This window comes from Amborella trichopoda, chromosome 7, assembly GCF_054954075.1.
Source record: "Amborella trichopoda isolate Santa Cruz 75 chromosome 7, AtrichopodaSantaCruz75HAP2 v2.0, whole genome shotgun sequence".
NCBI lineage: Eukaryota > Viridiplantae > Streptophyta > Magnoliopsida > Amborellales > Amborellaceae > Amborella > Amborella trichopoda.
In genome coordinates this window covers 652,488-670,664 of record NC_142342.1, presented here as the reverse complement: position 1 = coordinate 670,664, position 18,177 = coordinate 652,488, and the positions used below count along the sequence as shown (strand labels likewise).

General features: G+C 37.6%; 1 protein-coding gene across 1 annotated transcript; it reads right to left on the bottom strand.

The window, feature by feature from the left end:
- Positions 1–1,536: 1,536 nt before the first annotated feature.
- On the bottom strand, positions 1,537–15,970 carry LOC18444273 (uncharacterized). The gene is made up of 10 exons (XM_006854448.4): positions 15,823–15,970; positions 6,557–7,537; positions 4,159–4,243; positions 3,950–4,045; positions 3,690–3,842; positions 3,469–3,576; positions 2,586–2,705; positions 2,381–2,506; positions 2,167–2,250; positions 1,537–1,906 (listed from the first exon to the last, which is right to left on the bottom strand). The coding sequence occupies exons 2-10, from the start codon at positions 7,498–7,500 to the stop codon at positions 1,781–1,783; spliced, it is 1,842 nt and encodes a 613-aa protein (XP_006854510.1). The 5' UTR covers positions 7,501–7,537; positions 15,823–15,970; the 3' UTR covers positions 1,537–1,780.
- Between the last annotated feature and the right edge of the window lie 2,207 nt (positions 15,971–18,177).

The following is an 18,177-nucleotide window of genomic DNA, read 5'->3' as shown; positions in this document are numbered from 1 at the left end:
GACTTAATGTTAAAAAAAAAAAAAAGAGCATAAAACCCTTAAAATGGACTTTCTAATTAATTTACCCATCTTACTTTTCTGGGCAACTTTCCCCTAGCAAATGCTCCTAAATATAAAAAGTTCATTTTTTTTTTATATTTTTGATGAAAATATATTTCTCGTACATAATAAATCATTTTTGGATCTTAATAATAAGAAATGCTGGATCGTACTTGTATAATATTGGATTACTCATTTCAAAATGTTGGACTGCCATTTTAAAATGTTGGATTGTCCTTTCAAAATATCGCATTGTCATTTTAGAACGTCGAACTATCCCTTCAAAATATGTTGGACTGTCCCTTCAAAATATCGTATTGTCATTTTAGAACGTCGAGCTGTCTCTTCAAAACGCTGGACTATTTTTTCATCGTCACCTTAATTTGTTATGTGACGTAAGGTTATTTTCATAAAATAAATAAATAAGAACTTTTTGTATCGGGTCGTATTCTTTAGGAAAGATGATTTTTTCGGGGAAGTTAAAAAAAATTGGGTTGAGAGTAAATTGATTAGAAAATTCATTTTGAGGTTTTATACAATTTTCCCAAAAAAAATATGCTATTGGACTTACGCATACAAGGAGACTATTGCTTTCCAAGTAACATCCCAAGCCATCAAAATATAAAATTTGCCTATTCAGATATCATTTTACTTAAAAGCTTTGAGGAATATTAGTAGGACTTTTGATCGGTAAATGAAGTACCCTTAATGATAGGGGTAGCAGAGGGTGATTCTAATCCTTTTGTACTAGAGGTAAAAAATAATCTTCTTGTACACTTTCGCGAGGAAATTATGAAATGAAAAAGTATACAAACAGTGCATTTGCTTTTTAGCACAAGCAGGTTATAATCACTAAATGTCTTTTAGATTTTAAATTGGGTGAACATGTCATTGATTAGATTCAAAACATCAAAAAAAATTCTTTAATTTTGTAACACACCTTAAGCTAGCCAATTTAACTTCCCAAATTTTGTAACACACCCTAAGCTATCCAATGGCTAAAAATAATTTTGATCTTACAATAAAGATAAATTTGTCTATATATATAATCTCTACACAGAGTAAATTAAAAAAAAAACAAATTTAAACTTTTTTTTAAAAAAAGAAAGAAACGGAGAGTGATATATAATGTGTTCTGTCAGGAAATTTTGGAACTTTTTTTTTCAACAAAAAATTCCCTTGTGATCGACATGAAAAAAAAAGTTGGAAATAAAAAATTAGAAAATCTTGGAAAAATAAGCAATAAATTGGAAAAATACATAAAATTTAAGTTCAACTTTTTAAACAATATGTTTCAACGGAACTGGATAAACTGGCAATCAATTTGGTTTAACTGATCAAATGTCAAATGTAAATCTCGATTTAGTTCTTGAATTGCACTGGACAGGGTTCCGCTCACTGCCTCCAGACCGCCAGTAGGGTCTAAAATCCTTCTGTCCGTGATGAAGCCATTGTAACTTTTACAGAGCAACAAAGACTTGACTGGTTAACGCTGTATCAACTAAAATCGCAGTTTTTCATATATTAATGATCATAAAATATGAATTTTGAACGTATCAAGGTGAATTTGCCACAAACAAACTCATAGCTGATACAAATACTGTACATATATCCTTAGAACTTATCAATTCACCACCAGAATCCGTAGGATGAGGTCATTGGGGGCTGTAGTAGTAGGACGCTAGTGCAAGGATGCAGAGTTGTTTTAGCGAGAGAGAGAGAGAGAGCATGAGTTCATCGATCACTTAAGAAGGGTTTTGACAATAGATTTGACATTGAGCTTCTTAAGATCGGTGTAAGACTGACCACAGCCAACAAACATCACAGGTGCTCCAGAAATATAAACCATGGAAAGTGCAGCTCCAACCTGGCCGCCACAAACCAAAATCAATGACCATAGGAAGAGAAAACAAAGGAAAAATGCAAGATGGGAACGGGGCTGGGACCGTGGTGGTAGCACCCCCACAACCTAGTTTTCATTCCCACTAACACCACTCCACTAACACCTTCAAAACACTAACTGCTAAACGATTTTTTTTAAAAAAAGGGTAGTGGGCTGTTTTCCCCACCGAATTACCCAAATGAAATGCAAGATGGAGTAGGGCTAATCAACAAATGCATGCATACCTTATCATCAATTGTATCAAATTTTGTAAGGAGGATGCCATCTATTAACATGGGACTGGACGAAGTCGAGAGGTCCGCTAATTTCTGCAGCATAACACTTCGATCATTGAATATAGAAAAGCACAACAAACCATCTAATACCCATCTACTGGAACACAGAGTGAGAACAAGCCAATTTATGGCATCAAAGAGATCAATAAAATGGAAGCAAAACCTGGTTAAACTTTGAGAGTTGGTCTACAGCATCATTTCCAACAAGTGCCTCTCCAACAAACAGAACCAAGTCAGGACCGTTCAGATTGATAAGCTTGGAAAGCGCTCTCATCAAAGGCTCGTTGTCCTGCAAATACAACTCTTTTGAGAACCAAAACATGCACCACAACATTTATTTACATATACAAATGGCAATTACTCTTTACCTGCATTCGACCAGCTGTATCAACAAGCACAACATCTGAATGATTCCGACTAGCCTCCTGGATAGCTTCCTTTGCAACAACTGCAGGATCCTTCTCATAACCTTTCTCAAATATAGGAATCTGCAAAGGCAATTGAATTAGAACTCTTTCACCAAGCAATTAACACATCTAGAGGTTCCATTGCAACATGCCTGTCTCCAACAAAAAAGAACTCTAGTGTCCACAAGTTTCAATTCTTATTTTCCCAAAATATCCTCTGCTAGCTACCAAGGGAGTATTCCCTCCCTTCACCCCCTAGGGTAAAAACCAGTCTAAGAGAAATGTTAGGCCAAGTTTGGGAGATGTGAAGTCCTCAACCTATCAAACCGATCTCACATTAAAAAAGAAAAGAAAAAAAGTTTTAACGCACTCCTTTTGTCCCTGAGAAAAATTAAGGTCATAATGTTAAACAAAAACCATCGAATTTTTGGACGGAAAAAATTAAGTGTTATAAGAACTCAAAATCCACTTCCTTTTTTACAATCATCTGGTGATCCCTGGGAGGAACCCAAAATTTCAGATTGAAAAAATACTCCTAAGTAGCATTTTCACCCTAGGAATAAGCGTATAATATGCGTCTGCAGGACCACACTAAACCAGCCCTTCTTGTGCTGCGCTGGAGAGTGAGCAAGTGCCGCTAGACAAGCCTAGGCATCTGTGTTGGTTGTTTTCTCATGGAAGGAGTTTCTTGCTTTTATTTCTGTATTTATTTATTTGATAAGTTTTGGAAGAAGTATTTTATCTAACAAGTAAAAAACTTTTCCCCCAAAAAAAATAGAAAATAGCAACACTCAAGTAAGCTTTTGATCAAAATCACATAAAAGTCTATTGAAATAAGTAATACCTGGAGTCTGCAAGCATGAGTGCGGAGTTGCTCAACAGCACCTGATCGAAAAGTATCACAGGCGGCCATCATCACGCTGATGTTATGCTGCAGAAGCCAATACGCAACCTGCAAGAACCATGCTTTTTGTGATCAGTGAATCACAAAGAGGGTAGTTTTCGGTCAATCAAAATGGCCATATTATTATTCAACACCATGAAAGCAGTAAAATGGATCTTTACCTTGGCAAGATTGGTGGACTTTCCAACTCCATTGACCCCAACAAAAACCACGACATATGGTTTTCCTTGCTCCTTAGCAGCATGAACCTCCCTCAAAATGTCAACTGAACGTTTCGGAGTCAAAATGCGGAGAAGAGCTTCTTCCATTGCAGCCTGCAGTCAATTTAACATGCAGCTTTGCAAGCATTCATTAGATATTTCCACAAGTATTTAAGAAATAAAAAGCAAATGTGCTGGGGCAAATGAGATTGAAATAGAACCTGAACTGTCGAAGATATCCTTGTGAATGAACCCAGCTTCTTTCCTTCAAGACTAGCCGCTACAGATTCACAAAGCTTCTCAGCTATTTCCTCAGCCTTCATATTCAATAATAAAAACACACTCATTCTCTTCCCTTGTAAGTATTTTCAGGATTCCTGAGATAGCATTAGTAGAAAACTAATTAAAATACCAGATTGCATTAACATACCACATTTTTTGTCATAAGGCGATCCTTGAGTGCCTTTAAAGCAGGTTCCAGATCAGACTTCTCCAGAACTGTCTTCCCCGCAATACTATGTGGGAGAAACAAAATTAAGATTGCATCATTTTAGGTTACATCTTTGACTATGGAAATTTTGGTTTTAAACAAACTAAAAGAAGTACACAGGTGCATTATAGAAAAATCTCAAGTAAAAAAAAGACGAAGCATATATATGCATAAACCTGGCAAGATCACATAAATGACAAGTAGTACATGATCACAAAATCTTACGTATATTAGCTTATAAGAAGAAAAAAAAAGTAGTCAGTCAAGCACTCATAATATGTAGGAAATGGGTGTTTTTAGATGCTAACAATTGGCATTGAAATTGAATAAGTGATGATACTCATAGTTCTACTTTACAAGGATGGGCGTTGAAAATTTGACCTTCATTTTTCTTTTTCTGTTTAATAATTTATGGTCATGGGCTTTAGTCTACAATATTTATATTTGTCCAAGGAGCAGGAGCTGTCCCTCATCCCTTACATGAAACCAAGAAAAAAATGGAGTGAGTGAGTACTCAGCCTCCCAATAGGAAAAATCTCATCTCCACGAAGCACAAAGCGATTCTTAAGGGAAAGTGGCACCCACGGCCACAATGGAATCACCAACACGTGAAAATGATGTGTGACATAAGTCTCCAACTATCTCAACACTTAACATAGCCAGCTTTGGTCAGTATTAATGACAAAGTGTTGCACTTATGTGTGTGATGCAAAATGCTGAAAGTGCCAGAAATGTAACATTGTGGAATTTAAAAGAGGAAGAACAACATTGAATGACAACAGGACTCAGTAGTCCTATTTCAATGTATTTAGATTGTCACAGATCAATCAACTTAGATTTCAATCTTCCATGCCTAGACCAATGCACTATCACTGGATATATTTTATCGGAAGATAGAAGATCTTTCAGGTGATATCAAAACATTACAACTTTCTCCCTATGATCACCCAATCTGCTCACCAGAGCAGAACTTATGATTTGGAAACAGGCTAATCATTCAAAATGTGTTATTCTTACGTCATAAAGGGTAGTTTTATGTCCTTTACTCCATAGGAGTTAATCATTTTTGACAGGCTGACAGCCACATTCTACTTTATTACTCTGTTCATTAATAGTTGGAGTCGTACAATTATGAATCTACTTTAGATTGAGAAAACTCGCATAAAGGGACCAAATCTGGCTTTGGTGATGCATCATCATCAAAGCCTTTTCTCAACTACTTGGGAAAAGAACCTGATTGGGAAAAGGCTCTGATGATGATGCATCACCAAAGCCAGATTTGGTCCCTTTATGCGAGTTTTCTCAATAAATGCTAAAGTAGATTCATGCGAGTTTGGTGGTGCATCTGAATCCTAATGACGAGGCTTTCCCTTCTCTCTCCTTATATACAGGCATGCCCTTGTTGTTTTGTAACTTTGTTTAAATGATCCAAAGTTCAAAACCATAAACTCGGTTTGAAACTCCACATACACCCAGATTGAATCAAATAAGTAGGACTCAGGAGAGTTCAAAACCGACTGAGTGGGTCATTCCAATATAACAGCTTTTGGTTTGGTCACTACTCACTTGCCATTTTACATAATTTTTATAAGACTTGCTAAGGTCCTGACCCCAGTCCTAATTCGGATAAGGCAAGTTTTTGATCTGTGAAATGATCCAACGACGGTCATAAGAGAACGTTCACTTACTACAAATTGAAAAAAAAAAAAAAAAAAAAAACAGAAAGAGAGAGAAAGAAAAGAAACAGTGACAAAACCAGAATAAGCTCAACAAGGTACAAAGAAAATAATCCATTAGTAGGTAATATAAAAAGATAAGAGATAGTAGCAATGAAACCAAACTAAACTGACTTTACCAGAGGAAATAATTAATGGAAGTATGGGAGTGATGAGAGTCCCAGAAAAAATAGGGTAATGATTCAAACTAACTCACCTCTTCCAGGTTATATCGCAATAACTAATGGAAAAAGTTGAGCCCAACAAACATGAGCAAAACTAATAACCACACATGCAGTAACAATTTCGAAATACCTAAAGCTCAACACCTTTTCACTAAACCCAAATTCTAAGAATTATAAAACAGAAGAGTTGCAACGAAATAAAACGCGGAAATTCGTCTAATGAAATGGGTTTGTTGGAAAATGTCAACAGAAAAAGGGCCATTGTTGAGTTCTTAGAATTTAAATCCCATACAAGGAAGACGCAATAATATAGAGTTTAACACCTTTCCAATAGACAGGGATTAATTGGAAAATATCAACAAAAAGGGTCATTGTTGAGTTTCTTAAAATAACAACAAAAAGCAAACACCTTCAGAGAATCAAAATAAAGAAGCATACCTTTGAAACATAGATGAAAACCATCCTCTCTTCTTGTTGTCAGGCTTACCACTCTCTTCCTCATCCTCGTCAATCTCACTATCACTGCTCACAATTTCTTCCCTATCCATCATGCTTTCACCTTGATCGACCACTACAACAGCCTCAGTCCCTTTCTCAGCCATAGGATCCGTAAAATCCAACTTTGACTCAGAAGGTGAATCGTCCCAAACTCTGTTTTTCTTTGTTGTTTTTTTATTTTGCTCCACTTTGGGAGCTTTACTAAATGTATCCATTTTCTTACTTGCTTTAGACCTCAGTTTCCGGAGCTTACTCACATCAAAGGCCCCAGATTCAGGAACACTCTTCTTTACATCAGCATGAGTTGTCTTAGTTCCCAACTCACGCCCATTAGAGTTCCCATTCTCTAATTTATGACCATTAGTATGATTCCCCTCTGATGCATCATCCTTGCTTGAAACTTTCTCTTTCCCAGCCAGCAAAACCCCCTTTTTCTTATTAGCAATTTGTCCCTCTTTTTTGGTTAATGACTCAACTGGTTTTGCCTGTGGTTTTGATTTCTTCATTTCCTCCGCCCTTGCTTCTGCCTCCTTTTGAAGCTGTCGAAATATATCATCAAAATCTTCATAGTATGTCCTCTTCGGATGATACAATTCTGAGAACTCACGCTTCACCATGGATAAAAGGTCATCCACATACAAGAGATGGAGAATTCTTTGGTAAATTGCAACAAATATGAGGCCAAGCTCATTGTGGAAGGTCCACTTGAGGGTGTAGGAGGCCCCTGCCGCATCGTAATTGAAGGCAGAATCACCAGACCGCTCCTCCAAGAGGCAAGACCGGATGAGAGCATCGATGGGTGATCCTTTAAGAGCATTGCCAAGCTCTTTGCAAGTCCAGAGAATCAACCCTCCCCTGGTAAATATCAGCAGTTGCTCCAACATTTTGGTCTACACCCTCTCTGCTCTAAATCTTGTAACTCTATGAAATAACAGGGAGAAAGAATTAATCAAAACAGAAAAGAGCTGCAGAAAATTGAAAATTGGAATCTTTATAAGCAGGAGAACACTGAACTTTCTCCAGCAATTTGGACTCTTAATCTAATAAAACAAGGGGAGAATGTGAATGAACATTAATACTAATAAAATCTACAGACCAATCAGTTATAAAAAAAGTGTAAATCAAGAGTAAACTAATTCCACTTTTTTAAAATTTCACAAAACCCAAAATATTAACATTATGGAACAAAATCCTAAGTAAGAAATTTATTTCACAGATTTTCTACAAGATCAGCATATAAAGAACACAAATATTAGCAAGGAAAAAACAACAGACTCAAATTTGCTGTTAACTAATTTTTTGAAATCATTCCTTTTTATGAAAATGTCTCGAAAAGGAGAAACAGAAAGGCACAAACAAACTAGTGGAAATTGAAGAATTAAAAAAATAAAATAAACCAGTGACCAATTGATAATTAAAACGGGTAAAGCTAGCTCCACTTTGATAACAACATGAAGAAACCCTAGAAGTGATATCAACATGTTGGATTACAATCATTGCTAGATTTTGTTTTTGAGGAATATGTTGACTTGTAACATATATAGGCTAATGAATTACAGAAGCTAAATCTATCCAAAAGGCAACCCACAAGTCAAGTGCTCTTACAACCAAACAAAAGAAGAGAAAAGGAAAATACAAGAAGAAAAATAAAAACCATAAAGGACAAATAGAAACTATTGATGCCTACGAGCAAATAGGGAGCAGCCAGGGGGTGAGAGGGTGAATCTTCAGGATACAGTTGGTCGGTGAAGTTAGCAGTGGCCCAGGAAAAGTTGGCAGTGTCTTCGACATTAAAACTGAAGCGCAGCGCTATAACTTCTTATCAGTCTACAGGTTTCCCCACCGACCTTCCCAATGATGAGGCGCACCACCATAGAGATGATATAGCGAGGGAAGTTGGGAAAATGAAAGTTAGCCCTACACCTGCTAATGGCTTTCTGCTTCAGGTAAGGGCCGTTGCACATCTCCAGCTAAAGTCTTTCTGGTAATGCTAAGGACCGATGCACTGTAAGCAAATGCAGTTGTGAAAACCCAAGGCTATGGGCCGACGTGAATGAAGAGATGAACTAAAGGGATGGAGGTAGGGAGCTGAGTTCTCCCCATGAAATTCTCCTGATCAGGGGTTGGAGGAGGAGAAAGAAGGGGTAGGGAAAGGGGAGAGGTCGAAGAGAGAGATAGAAAGAAAGCAGAAAACGGAATAGATAATGCTAGAAGTCTGAGAAGAGAGAGACAGGGGTGACCAAAGGGGAAGAAGACAAAAACAGAAGAAAGAATGCAGAAACTAAATTTCCTCCAACAAGAATTAACTTAAGGTAAACAGAGGTGACAGACTAGTGATTGAGATGCTGATAAACAGAGGTGACAGACTAGTGATTGAGATGCTGATAAACAGAGGTGACAGACTAGTGATTGAGATGCTGACGAAAAGTGGCAAGGAGAGTGAGGTGATTGTATAGAGGAATAAGGTAAAGAATCAGGTGAAGAAATAAGGGTGTAAACAAAAGAAGAAGGGAGAGGGATGAGAGTGAAAAGTAGAATTCGAGAATGTGAAAAAGAAGAAGACGAGAAGTACACTACTTTCCAGCACCTCAAAATAAATAGATAAAGAGAGAATTTTTTTTTTTTTTTTTTTCTTCCCAACCTTTTTTTTTCTTTTTTTTTCCTTCTTTTTTTCTTTCTTTTTTTCTTTTTTTTTGAGATCAGAGGATGAATGGGAAGAAAAACACGGGATTGGAGAGTGAGGGCTAAAGGAAGAGAGATGGAGAAGGGCATAATATTTCAAAGAGCTGGCAGAGTAACTGCACCCAAGGCTGCACCTTCCTTGGCCAAACTGTCCACCAATGCATTGGCCTCTCGGTAGATGAGAGTGAGTCGAACTTGGGAGAGGCTTCTGCAGATGCTTCGAATTAGCTCAAAAACTGAGGTAAGTCTCCATGGGGGCTCCTTGAGATCAGAGTCCCAGAGAATAGTATTCTTGGAGTCAGACTCTACTAGCAATCCACCTGAGCAGTCTTCCATAAGAGCCACTTTGTCTAATCCGTCAAGCAGAGCAAGGGCCTCTGCTGCTGTGGAATCTCGAATCCCTATATACTCCGAGAAGCTCCAAAGGGTTGAGTCTGAGTTTGAGAGTATCCCACTGATACCAGAGTGACCAGGGTTTCCTAAGGAAGAGCCATCTCTGTTAAATTTTAAAAAGCCTGGGGGTGGAGGTGACCAAGTGGGCCGAGGTCTATGTGAGGGGGGTGATAGGTTTAAGTAAGCTGGCCCAGTTATTCAGAAAATGGGAAATCGGGAGGTTCGCAAAGTTGAGTATGTTTTTGGCCCAGAAGGCGATAAGGGAAGAGATAGTATCAAAGATAGACTTTTGGGGTTTATGAACCTCTAAATGTTCTAGAGTTCCTCTCTATCCATACACTCCAAAGTAGGACCGCTATTGAGATACACCACAGTTGTTTGCCAGGGGAGGAGAAAGGGGGGGCAGTAAAGATATCCAAAGATGGAGGGGTGACCCAAAGAAGACCAAAAGGTTCAGGAGGGATGACCAAAGTCCAAAAGCGATATCACATTGGATGAAGGGATGTGGGATAGTCTCTTCTTCTAGGTGGCAAAGATTACATCTATTGGGGAAGGAGACTCCACGCCGTCGCAAAAGTTGGAGTAAGGAGGTCAGGGAGGTAGTTTCCTGCTCTGTGAGATTTCTGCGAAAAATGGGTGTCCAGACTAGATTGAACACTCCAAGTTCTACATAATCAGCTATAAAAGCTGATTGATTGCAGGCCATAGAATAAAGGAAGGGAAAGGAGATGTTCAGAGGGGTGTGGCCTATCCAGAGGTCAGTCCCAAACTTAATTCGGTGACCATTGCCTAGTTTGAATCTAGTACGACTCCAGAAGACATTCTTAGTGAGTGTGATGCTTTTCCAAACCCCAGATGAACTATGCGGTGGAGTTCTAGGCAGCCAATCATCAGTACCCCCCTGACGAACTGTTTCCATAAAAGAGGGTGGGGAGAGGAGAATTTCCACCACCACTTCCCTAAAAGCACAAGGTTCAAAAGGTTTTTTATCCCAATCCCCCAAATTTTTTGTTGGAACACCGACCTTCTCCCAAGCAATTAAATGATATTTTTTGGGGCCATCTGCTCCCGACCATAAGAAATCCCTCATTAATTTCTCTAGTTTTTTGGATGAACGAGATAGGGATTTGAAAGAGTGACATATAGTAAATAGGAATGCTAGCAAGTGTGGCTCTAATTAGTGTGATTCTACCCCAAAATGACAAGAATCTCCCTTTCCATGGGGCGAACTTCCAAGTGAAATTTCTCTATCAGGTGGTCCCATAGGTGCTTCCTAGGTTAAGGCCTAGGTAGGAGGAGGGGAGGGTTTCAACAACACAACCTAATCGTTGGGCTAGACTCTCCAATTCTGCATTTGAACCAGTATGCCTATCATTGTAGTTTTGGTAAGATGACTTTCATCCCTGTGAGAAGCTCAAAGGTTCTGAGAAATCTCCAAAGGCAATCCACTTGGTCAGGATTGGCATCACAGAAGATTAAAGTATCATCTGTGTAAAGAAGATGTGAAATGGTGGGACCAAGAGAGGAGGATCTAAAGCCCGACAGGAGCGTAAAGCCTAGAGATGGATCTAGAGAACAATTCTCCTATTCAAGTGAAGAGGAAAGGAGAAAGGGGGTCTCCTTGCGTAAGCCCTCTGCCGGCTTGGAAGAAACCTTTCGGGGTACCATTGATAAGCATAGAAAAGGAAGGATTGGATATGCAAGCTAAGATCCATTTCCTCCAGAGCGGTCCGAAACCCATTCTAGCTTGGATTAGGTCCAGGAGGTCCCAATCTACCCTATTGTAAGCTTTCTCACAATCAAGTTTTATTATCAACCCTATTTGGCTAGAAACATGCGCCGTAAGAGCCCCATCTAGAATTTGCTTATTAGCCACGAATGCAAATTGGGTAATAGAAATGATGGAACTTAGTACTACCTGAAGGCGAGTAGCTAGGACCTTTGAAAGGATTTTGTATGTGGAAATGAGCAGGCTAATGGGGCGAAAATCTCTCAACCTATTAGCTCCTTCCAGTTTGGGCACTAAAGATATGAAAGTACAGTTCAAAGCTGCATGGAGACAACCTCTTTGAAAGAATCCTTCAAACAGAGCCAAAATATCAGGGGAGGTTGCTTCCCAAAAATTCTAGAAGATGGCAACTGGGAATCCATCAAGACCCGGTGCCTTATCTTTGTGAAGATCAAATATGGCCTTTTGTGAAAGGCCTCTGAAGACCATCTGACTCAGCTAGGAACAGGCTAAGGAAGGTTAGGTTCCATATTGTAGGGCACTGGTAGGTAGGTTTAGAGAATAGATTCTTAAAGTACCTATAATATACAGCCTATTGATATGATTGGGTTGGGATAAGCAATGGAGTCCTACCCAGATTTGAGTGAGGGCTTTGCCTCTCCTTCTAGAACTAGAAGTCTTATGAAAAAAACCTGTGTTTCTGTCCCCTTCTTTGAGCCACTTAATTCTAGATCGTTGAAATCAATAAGTTTCCACTTGCTTAAGGGTGTGTGAGAGATTGAGTTTGGCCTGGAACCTAGAATCACTTTCTTGAGGGGTTAAAGGACAGGATTCTTCAATTGAATCCAAAGCCTCAATAGATGCGGACCAGATTCTAATGGGTTCCCTAAAGTTAGGGGGAAAACCTTTGCTCCAAGCTTTCAAGGATGTCTTGAGGATTTGAAGTTTGCGAGTGAGTTTGAACCCAGCCCACCTAGGGATAAAAGAGGAAGACCAGATCGAAAAGAAGAGAGGGGCAAAGGAGGGTTCATCCAACCAAAAGAGCTCAAATCTAAAAGGTATGTTCAGACAAGAAGTAGTAAAGATATCTAAGAGAATCGGCCTATGATCTGATGTGGATTTTGGGAGGACCCTGGAACAAGTGCTAGGGAAAAGTGATTCCCAGGCTGGGTTAATGAGAAATCGATCTATTTTGGTCAGAATAGGATCAACGGCATGGTTGGACCAAAAAAAGGAAGCCCCAGATAGAGGAATGTCGATGAGAGGAATGCTCTCAATGAACCCATTAAAGGATCTCATCTAAGAGGTCACACGGCCACCATTGAATTTCTCATGGGACCACCTAACTGAGTTGAAATCATCTCCTAAAGCCAAGGGGTATCAGAGGGAGGAGTCAGAGCCAACAGTTCCTGCCACAGGTTTTCTCTAAGCGTAGGACTGTTGGGGCCATAAACCAAGGTAGCCTGAAAGGGAAGGTTATTAGAAACTCTCCTAAACTTGATTCTGACTGAGTAATCAAAGATAAGGGAGGAAGTACCCTGTACGATAGTAGGGTTCCAGATTACCCAGATACCCCCCGACGCACCTAGAGAGGCTTTGGCTACCCAAGCAACATGGGTACACCCCTAGGTTTCCCGAACCTGGGAAAGATCAGGGGACGGAAGCTTAGTTTCAAAGATTGCTAAGATAGTGGGGGAATTGGACCTAACTAATTATCGAATCACTGAACGCTTGGCATGGCAGCCAAGACCCCTAATGTTCCAACATAAGATCTTCATCTAGGAGAGTTTGGGTGGCAAGCGGATCTTCTGGCAGATCTCCACTTTTTGGGACTTACAGGAAGGGATGGAAGAGAGGGAAATGAGTTGGGCCAAACTACTATGGCCATCATAGTTAATACCTTAGTGGAGTTGGGAAAGTTCCCTAGACATTCTAGATGGTGAGGGAGAAGAGGTTGTCTGAGGCGCTCCTGCTTGTGTTCTAAGGAGTTCGGAAATTGACGAAATAGCGCTGTCAAAGTGGAGACCGCTGTCTTCAATTGTTCCCTCTGTGAGATCCTCGTTCCTTTCGATTTGGTTTGAGGTATCTGGACATCAGGGGGAATAGAATGTAGGAGAACAAGGGAAAGAGAAGGTTTGGTCGAGGGTGTGGACGATAGATTTGAAGAGGGGAATAGGGGAATAATGATTGCTAGATTATTTCCTTTTATACATAGAGTGAAATAGGTCTAATAAGCGTGAGGACCTTAAACTCCCGTCCCAAGCCCGGGTAAATGAGTAGTTGCATTAGGTAGGCAGCCAGTGTAAAACTTTGCTACATTTTATCATGAATCTTGAACCTTTGTTATGAGAGGATGGAAGAAAATGATTCATGCAGCGGATCTCAAATATTGGGATAAGACTTGGATGATGATGATGATGATGACATAGAGTGAAAAGAGGCTCAATCATAAAATACATCCACAAAGAAACAAATAGTTATAAAGAACAAATACAGGATAAAAAGAAATTGAAATTGGAAAGAAATTGTATACTATGAGACCATTTAACTATTTATCTTTCTTACAAAGAGGTTACAATTACTTCTAGACATTAGATGTCAAATTGGATGGCTTGGGGTGTGTCATGAAGTTTGAGACTGTTTTTTTTAACTTTGAGTCTAGCCAATTACATGCTCACAACCACCCGATTTAAAATCTAATGGACAAGAGTGATTATGACGTCCTTGTGCTAAAAGTAATGAGAAGCAAAGGAGATACTCAAAATATAAAGCATTGAAATAAGCATTCAATACTTGCAATGAAATAAGTTAAAAAGAAAAAGTTTATATAAGGTTGCAACCTTAAAATGTAGAATCACAGTTTATATAAGGTTGCAACCTTAAAATGTAGAATCAAAGTTTATATAAGGTTGCAACCTTAACATGTAGAATCAAAGATGCACCTCCAAAATCCATCATAAAAAGTTGTTTGGATGTTGGAAAACCCTCTAATAGATCATCTTGACATCAAGATGTATAACTATGAAAACAAAAAGATTTTAAGTCAACAAAATAGTGTATCTTGCAACACATTATCTAGACTGTCCATGTTCAAGATTTTCATATGTTTAAAGATCTATTTGATTTGAACCATTTTTAGAGTTTAAATTTGTATAATTAGAGATGAAAATAGATTGTCAAGCCATCCTAAGAATATTTTATATTAAAATTACATTTATAATAAAATTTAGAGGTGCGCCTTAATTGGATTGTTTAAGGTTGCAATCTTATGCAAACCACACCCTAAGTTAAAACACACATATCGTTTGAGATATATGGAAACACAGAGATTTATGGAGAAATGAACATATTTTTATACACTTTGTTGAGACTCTGGTCTGGACCTGCTAGGATCCTGAGCCCGAGTCAAGTCCGAGAGACTCAACTGAGTCTGCCAGAAACTCAGCCCAATCTGAACACAAAATTAATAAAATCTTGCAACCTGTCAGAATCAGCTGGTTCCCATATGTTTGGTTCCAGACTGGGTAGCCTGCCAAGTCCAAGAAATGCGAACCAACCTGACTTGGACTCGGCTAGTTTCTTGTAGACTGGTTTTATAAGATGGACAAAAGGAGATACACATCAAAATATAGAACAAGGAAGCATGGACCTAGTTTCATAAGATTTTTACAAGATATTAATCCAATAGGACATTCAACCAATATATAAAGGAAGAAATCATTCTTTGATGGAAATATTGGATCAAACAGGTTAAAACCAATAATATATATGAGAAGATTCCATTTTCAAAAATTTTGGAAAAGTTAAACCCCAAAGGAACACAAAGGGATGTAAAAGTGAAGCATAATTGAACAAGATTTAGTAACAGAGTAAATAGGAAAGAAAATTCAAGAATTAAGCAAATCTTCAAAGAATTAGCGGGAAAATACAACAGAAAATAACTTTACTATTATAATTATACAAAAATAATAGTCCTTTAGAAGAAAGTAGCCCAAAAGAAGATCAGGAAAAAAATAAACGTTTCCAATATTTAACAGGAAATTAGAACCAAAAAAGAACAAAAAAGATAAAAGAAATCACAGAGAGAGAACGAAAGAAACCAAAATAGATAGATCGAAAGAACCAACAATAAATGCGCAATAATTTTGAAAAAAGAAGGGCATAAAAAAAGAGAGGAAATATGAAATCAACATGAATAAATGAGAAAGAAGCATGCCCATGCAACAATTTGCAAGAATGAACAAAAAAAAAAAAAGATTGTATTCCAAAGAATAACTAAAAATTCCCAAAATAACGTATCACAAAGAGAAAATCGCGAAAAAGATGGAGAAATCGAGAAAATGAAAGATAAATAAGCACAAAGCTACAAGATTATGCAGAAATATAAGAGAGAAAGACATACGTTATGAATATGTTGCCGTCGTGTAGAACTCTGCAAAACCAGAAAAAAGCTCGATCGCTTGATTTGAGAGCGAATAAACTCTCTTTCTCTCTCTAGAGCAGAAACTCCCCTCTCTCTCTCTCTCTGTACACGTTTCCGAATCCTTGCGTGTCGCGCATTAAGTTTTTAAGAAATTGTCACTTCCTACCTCAGTGTCCAGACAAAAAACTAAAGAAAACCATAGTAAGACAAACGGACGCGGCTTCTTTGACTCCACAGACTCATATGTAGCAATGCGGACCCTTTAATAATTTATTTTTGAAATATAATAGGATATTAATTTTTAGAGAATATTATAAAATTTTAAACTAAAAAGGGAAAAGTTTACAAAGAGCTGAGGCTCTAAACAATCAAATTAAAACCTACTTCAAAAATTAACTAGCAGAGGTTCTTTTGATGTCCAAATATCATCAAATTGATCATCTCGATCACAAGATGCAAGACATGAGAAGAAAAAAAAGATTTTAAGTTTTCAAAATAGTGTATTTTGCAATGTATTTTTGTGTAGTGTTGAAATCACATTTCTCTATAGTACTTGAAGGTAAGCTCTAATTTGATTGTTTAGAGCCTAGGCTCTACACAAACTCACCTAGAAGTGATATTTATTGGAGAAAATATTTGAACGGTTGATATCGCTTTTTCTTTGGAGGAATATTTCAAAACACGTTATCTTCACTTTTTTGGAGAAAATATTTTAACCGTTGATTTCGTAGTATGCTTCCACTGGAGTAACGTATAGTTTGGCATTTAATGTGGTTTAGGGTAAAAAGTGGTAGTAAAGTTTGGTGCAAAAGCCCCCTTGCATGGCTCAAATAGAACTTAGTGTCATCTAATGGCCGGTTTGTATTTTATTTTAAAATAATATTTATTTAAAAATAAAAAATAGATATGTTTTTATATATCGCACAAATTATACAGAAATAAAATATTTTTAATGAAAAAATATCGGTATCTTGGTTGGATGTGGCCATGTTAAATCTAAAGTGTGCAGCCTTCCACTGTTCACATGATGTGGACAAGAGATTTTCTATTGAAAAACATATTCCCAATTCTTCAATCAAAGCACCATGAAATATTAGTCATTAGTTATGGACTGCTTTTACTCCAAAATAGTGAATGGTTCAAACATAGTGTAACCTTTTTTTTATTTCTCACGAGGAGTAGGCATATTTTTTTTTTTTAAGAGTAATGATCTTATAAGAACCTCCTACACCTATGCGTGTAGGACTTCAAAAGATCACTATTAAATTTAGTACGGATCTCTAGAAAAATTATTACATAGGTGTGAGACTTAACTTTTCTATATATTTGTGTCAAATTTAATGGTGATCATTTAAAATCCTACATACATGGGTGTGGAAAGGTCTCACAATGTCATATCCCATTTTCAAAACTATGAAACACAATCCTTGAAGGACAAGTGTAATATAAAATGGATTTATAAGGTTACAACCTCATAATCAAGATATCATCCCACGTATGTAGCATGTATCTCGAGATATAATATGCTTGATTAGGACTGAATTATGAGACAGCTTGAGCCATTTAATTTGACATTCAATGGCTAGTACCAATTGTGGCCTCTTTGTATCAAAAATAAATAATCTCATAGTATGTATCTCCTAATTATAACACTTATAAAAACAAGTATAATTATGCAAAGTTTCATGTTTTGCAAGCCATAGTGGATATCGCCATGGAGTTAGATTGCTTTCATTTACAAATTAAAAGTGATTCATCTTTATTTGTCAATGTCCTTCGAGATAGATACAGAACTCTAAGGCGTTGTCACATTGTTGTTGCCAATTGCTGACAAAGACTCATCGAACATGTGCGGTACATCTCACATGTCTATCGTGAAGCCAATATGATGGTTGACATACTAGCTAAACAAGCCATGACTTTTTATGATGCCACTATTACGAACACTAGACCACGTACTCTACAATGTTGTACAATTGCCCGATTGTAGGGTTGTAAATTTATAATCCATATATTATTTTTTATTAGTATTATTTAATAAAACATGGATAGGGGTATCCAAACCGCCTCCCCCCGCAATCATTCATGTCCCTTAAATTTCAAAATAGGTGATTTTAAGAGTGTCATTGAATAGAAACAAAGTTCAAAAAATAAAATTTTCGGACTTTGTGGCTCATCCCTTGCCATCAAATTCAATATCTAATGAATGGAAATGATTGGGATATCCATGTACAAAAGATAAATGGTTTATTTGTAGAAAATCCGATGGCATAAATTCCATATACATAAATAGTTTTGATAGAGTTTTACATTCGTTGTTTACCTAATACACTC

Bases quoted from the DNA above. Each gene is read 5' to 3' on its own strand.
- LOC18444273 (XM_006854448.4), bottom strand. From the start codon at position 7,500: ATGTTGGAGCAACTGCTGATATTTACCAGGGGAGGGTTGATTCTCTGG. The intron at 3,843-3,949 runs GTTCTATTTCAA...AATTGACTGCAG, and splicing joins GGATATCTTCGACAGTTCAG to GCTGCAATGGAAGAAGCTCT. The intron at 3,577-3,689 runs GTAAAGATCCAT...TGGTTCTTGCAG, and splicing joins AGTCCACCAATCTTGCCAAG to GTTGCGTATTGGCTTCTGCA.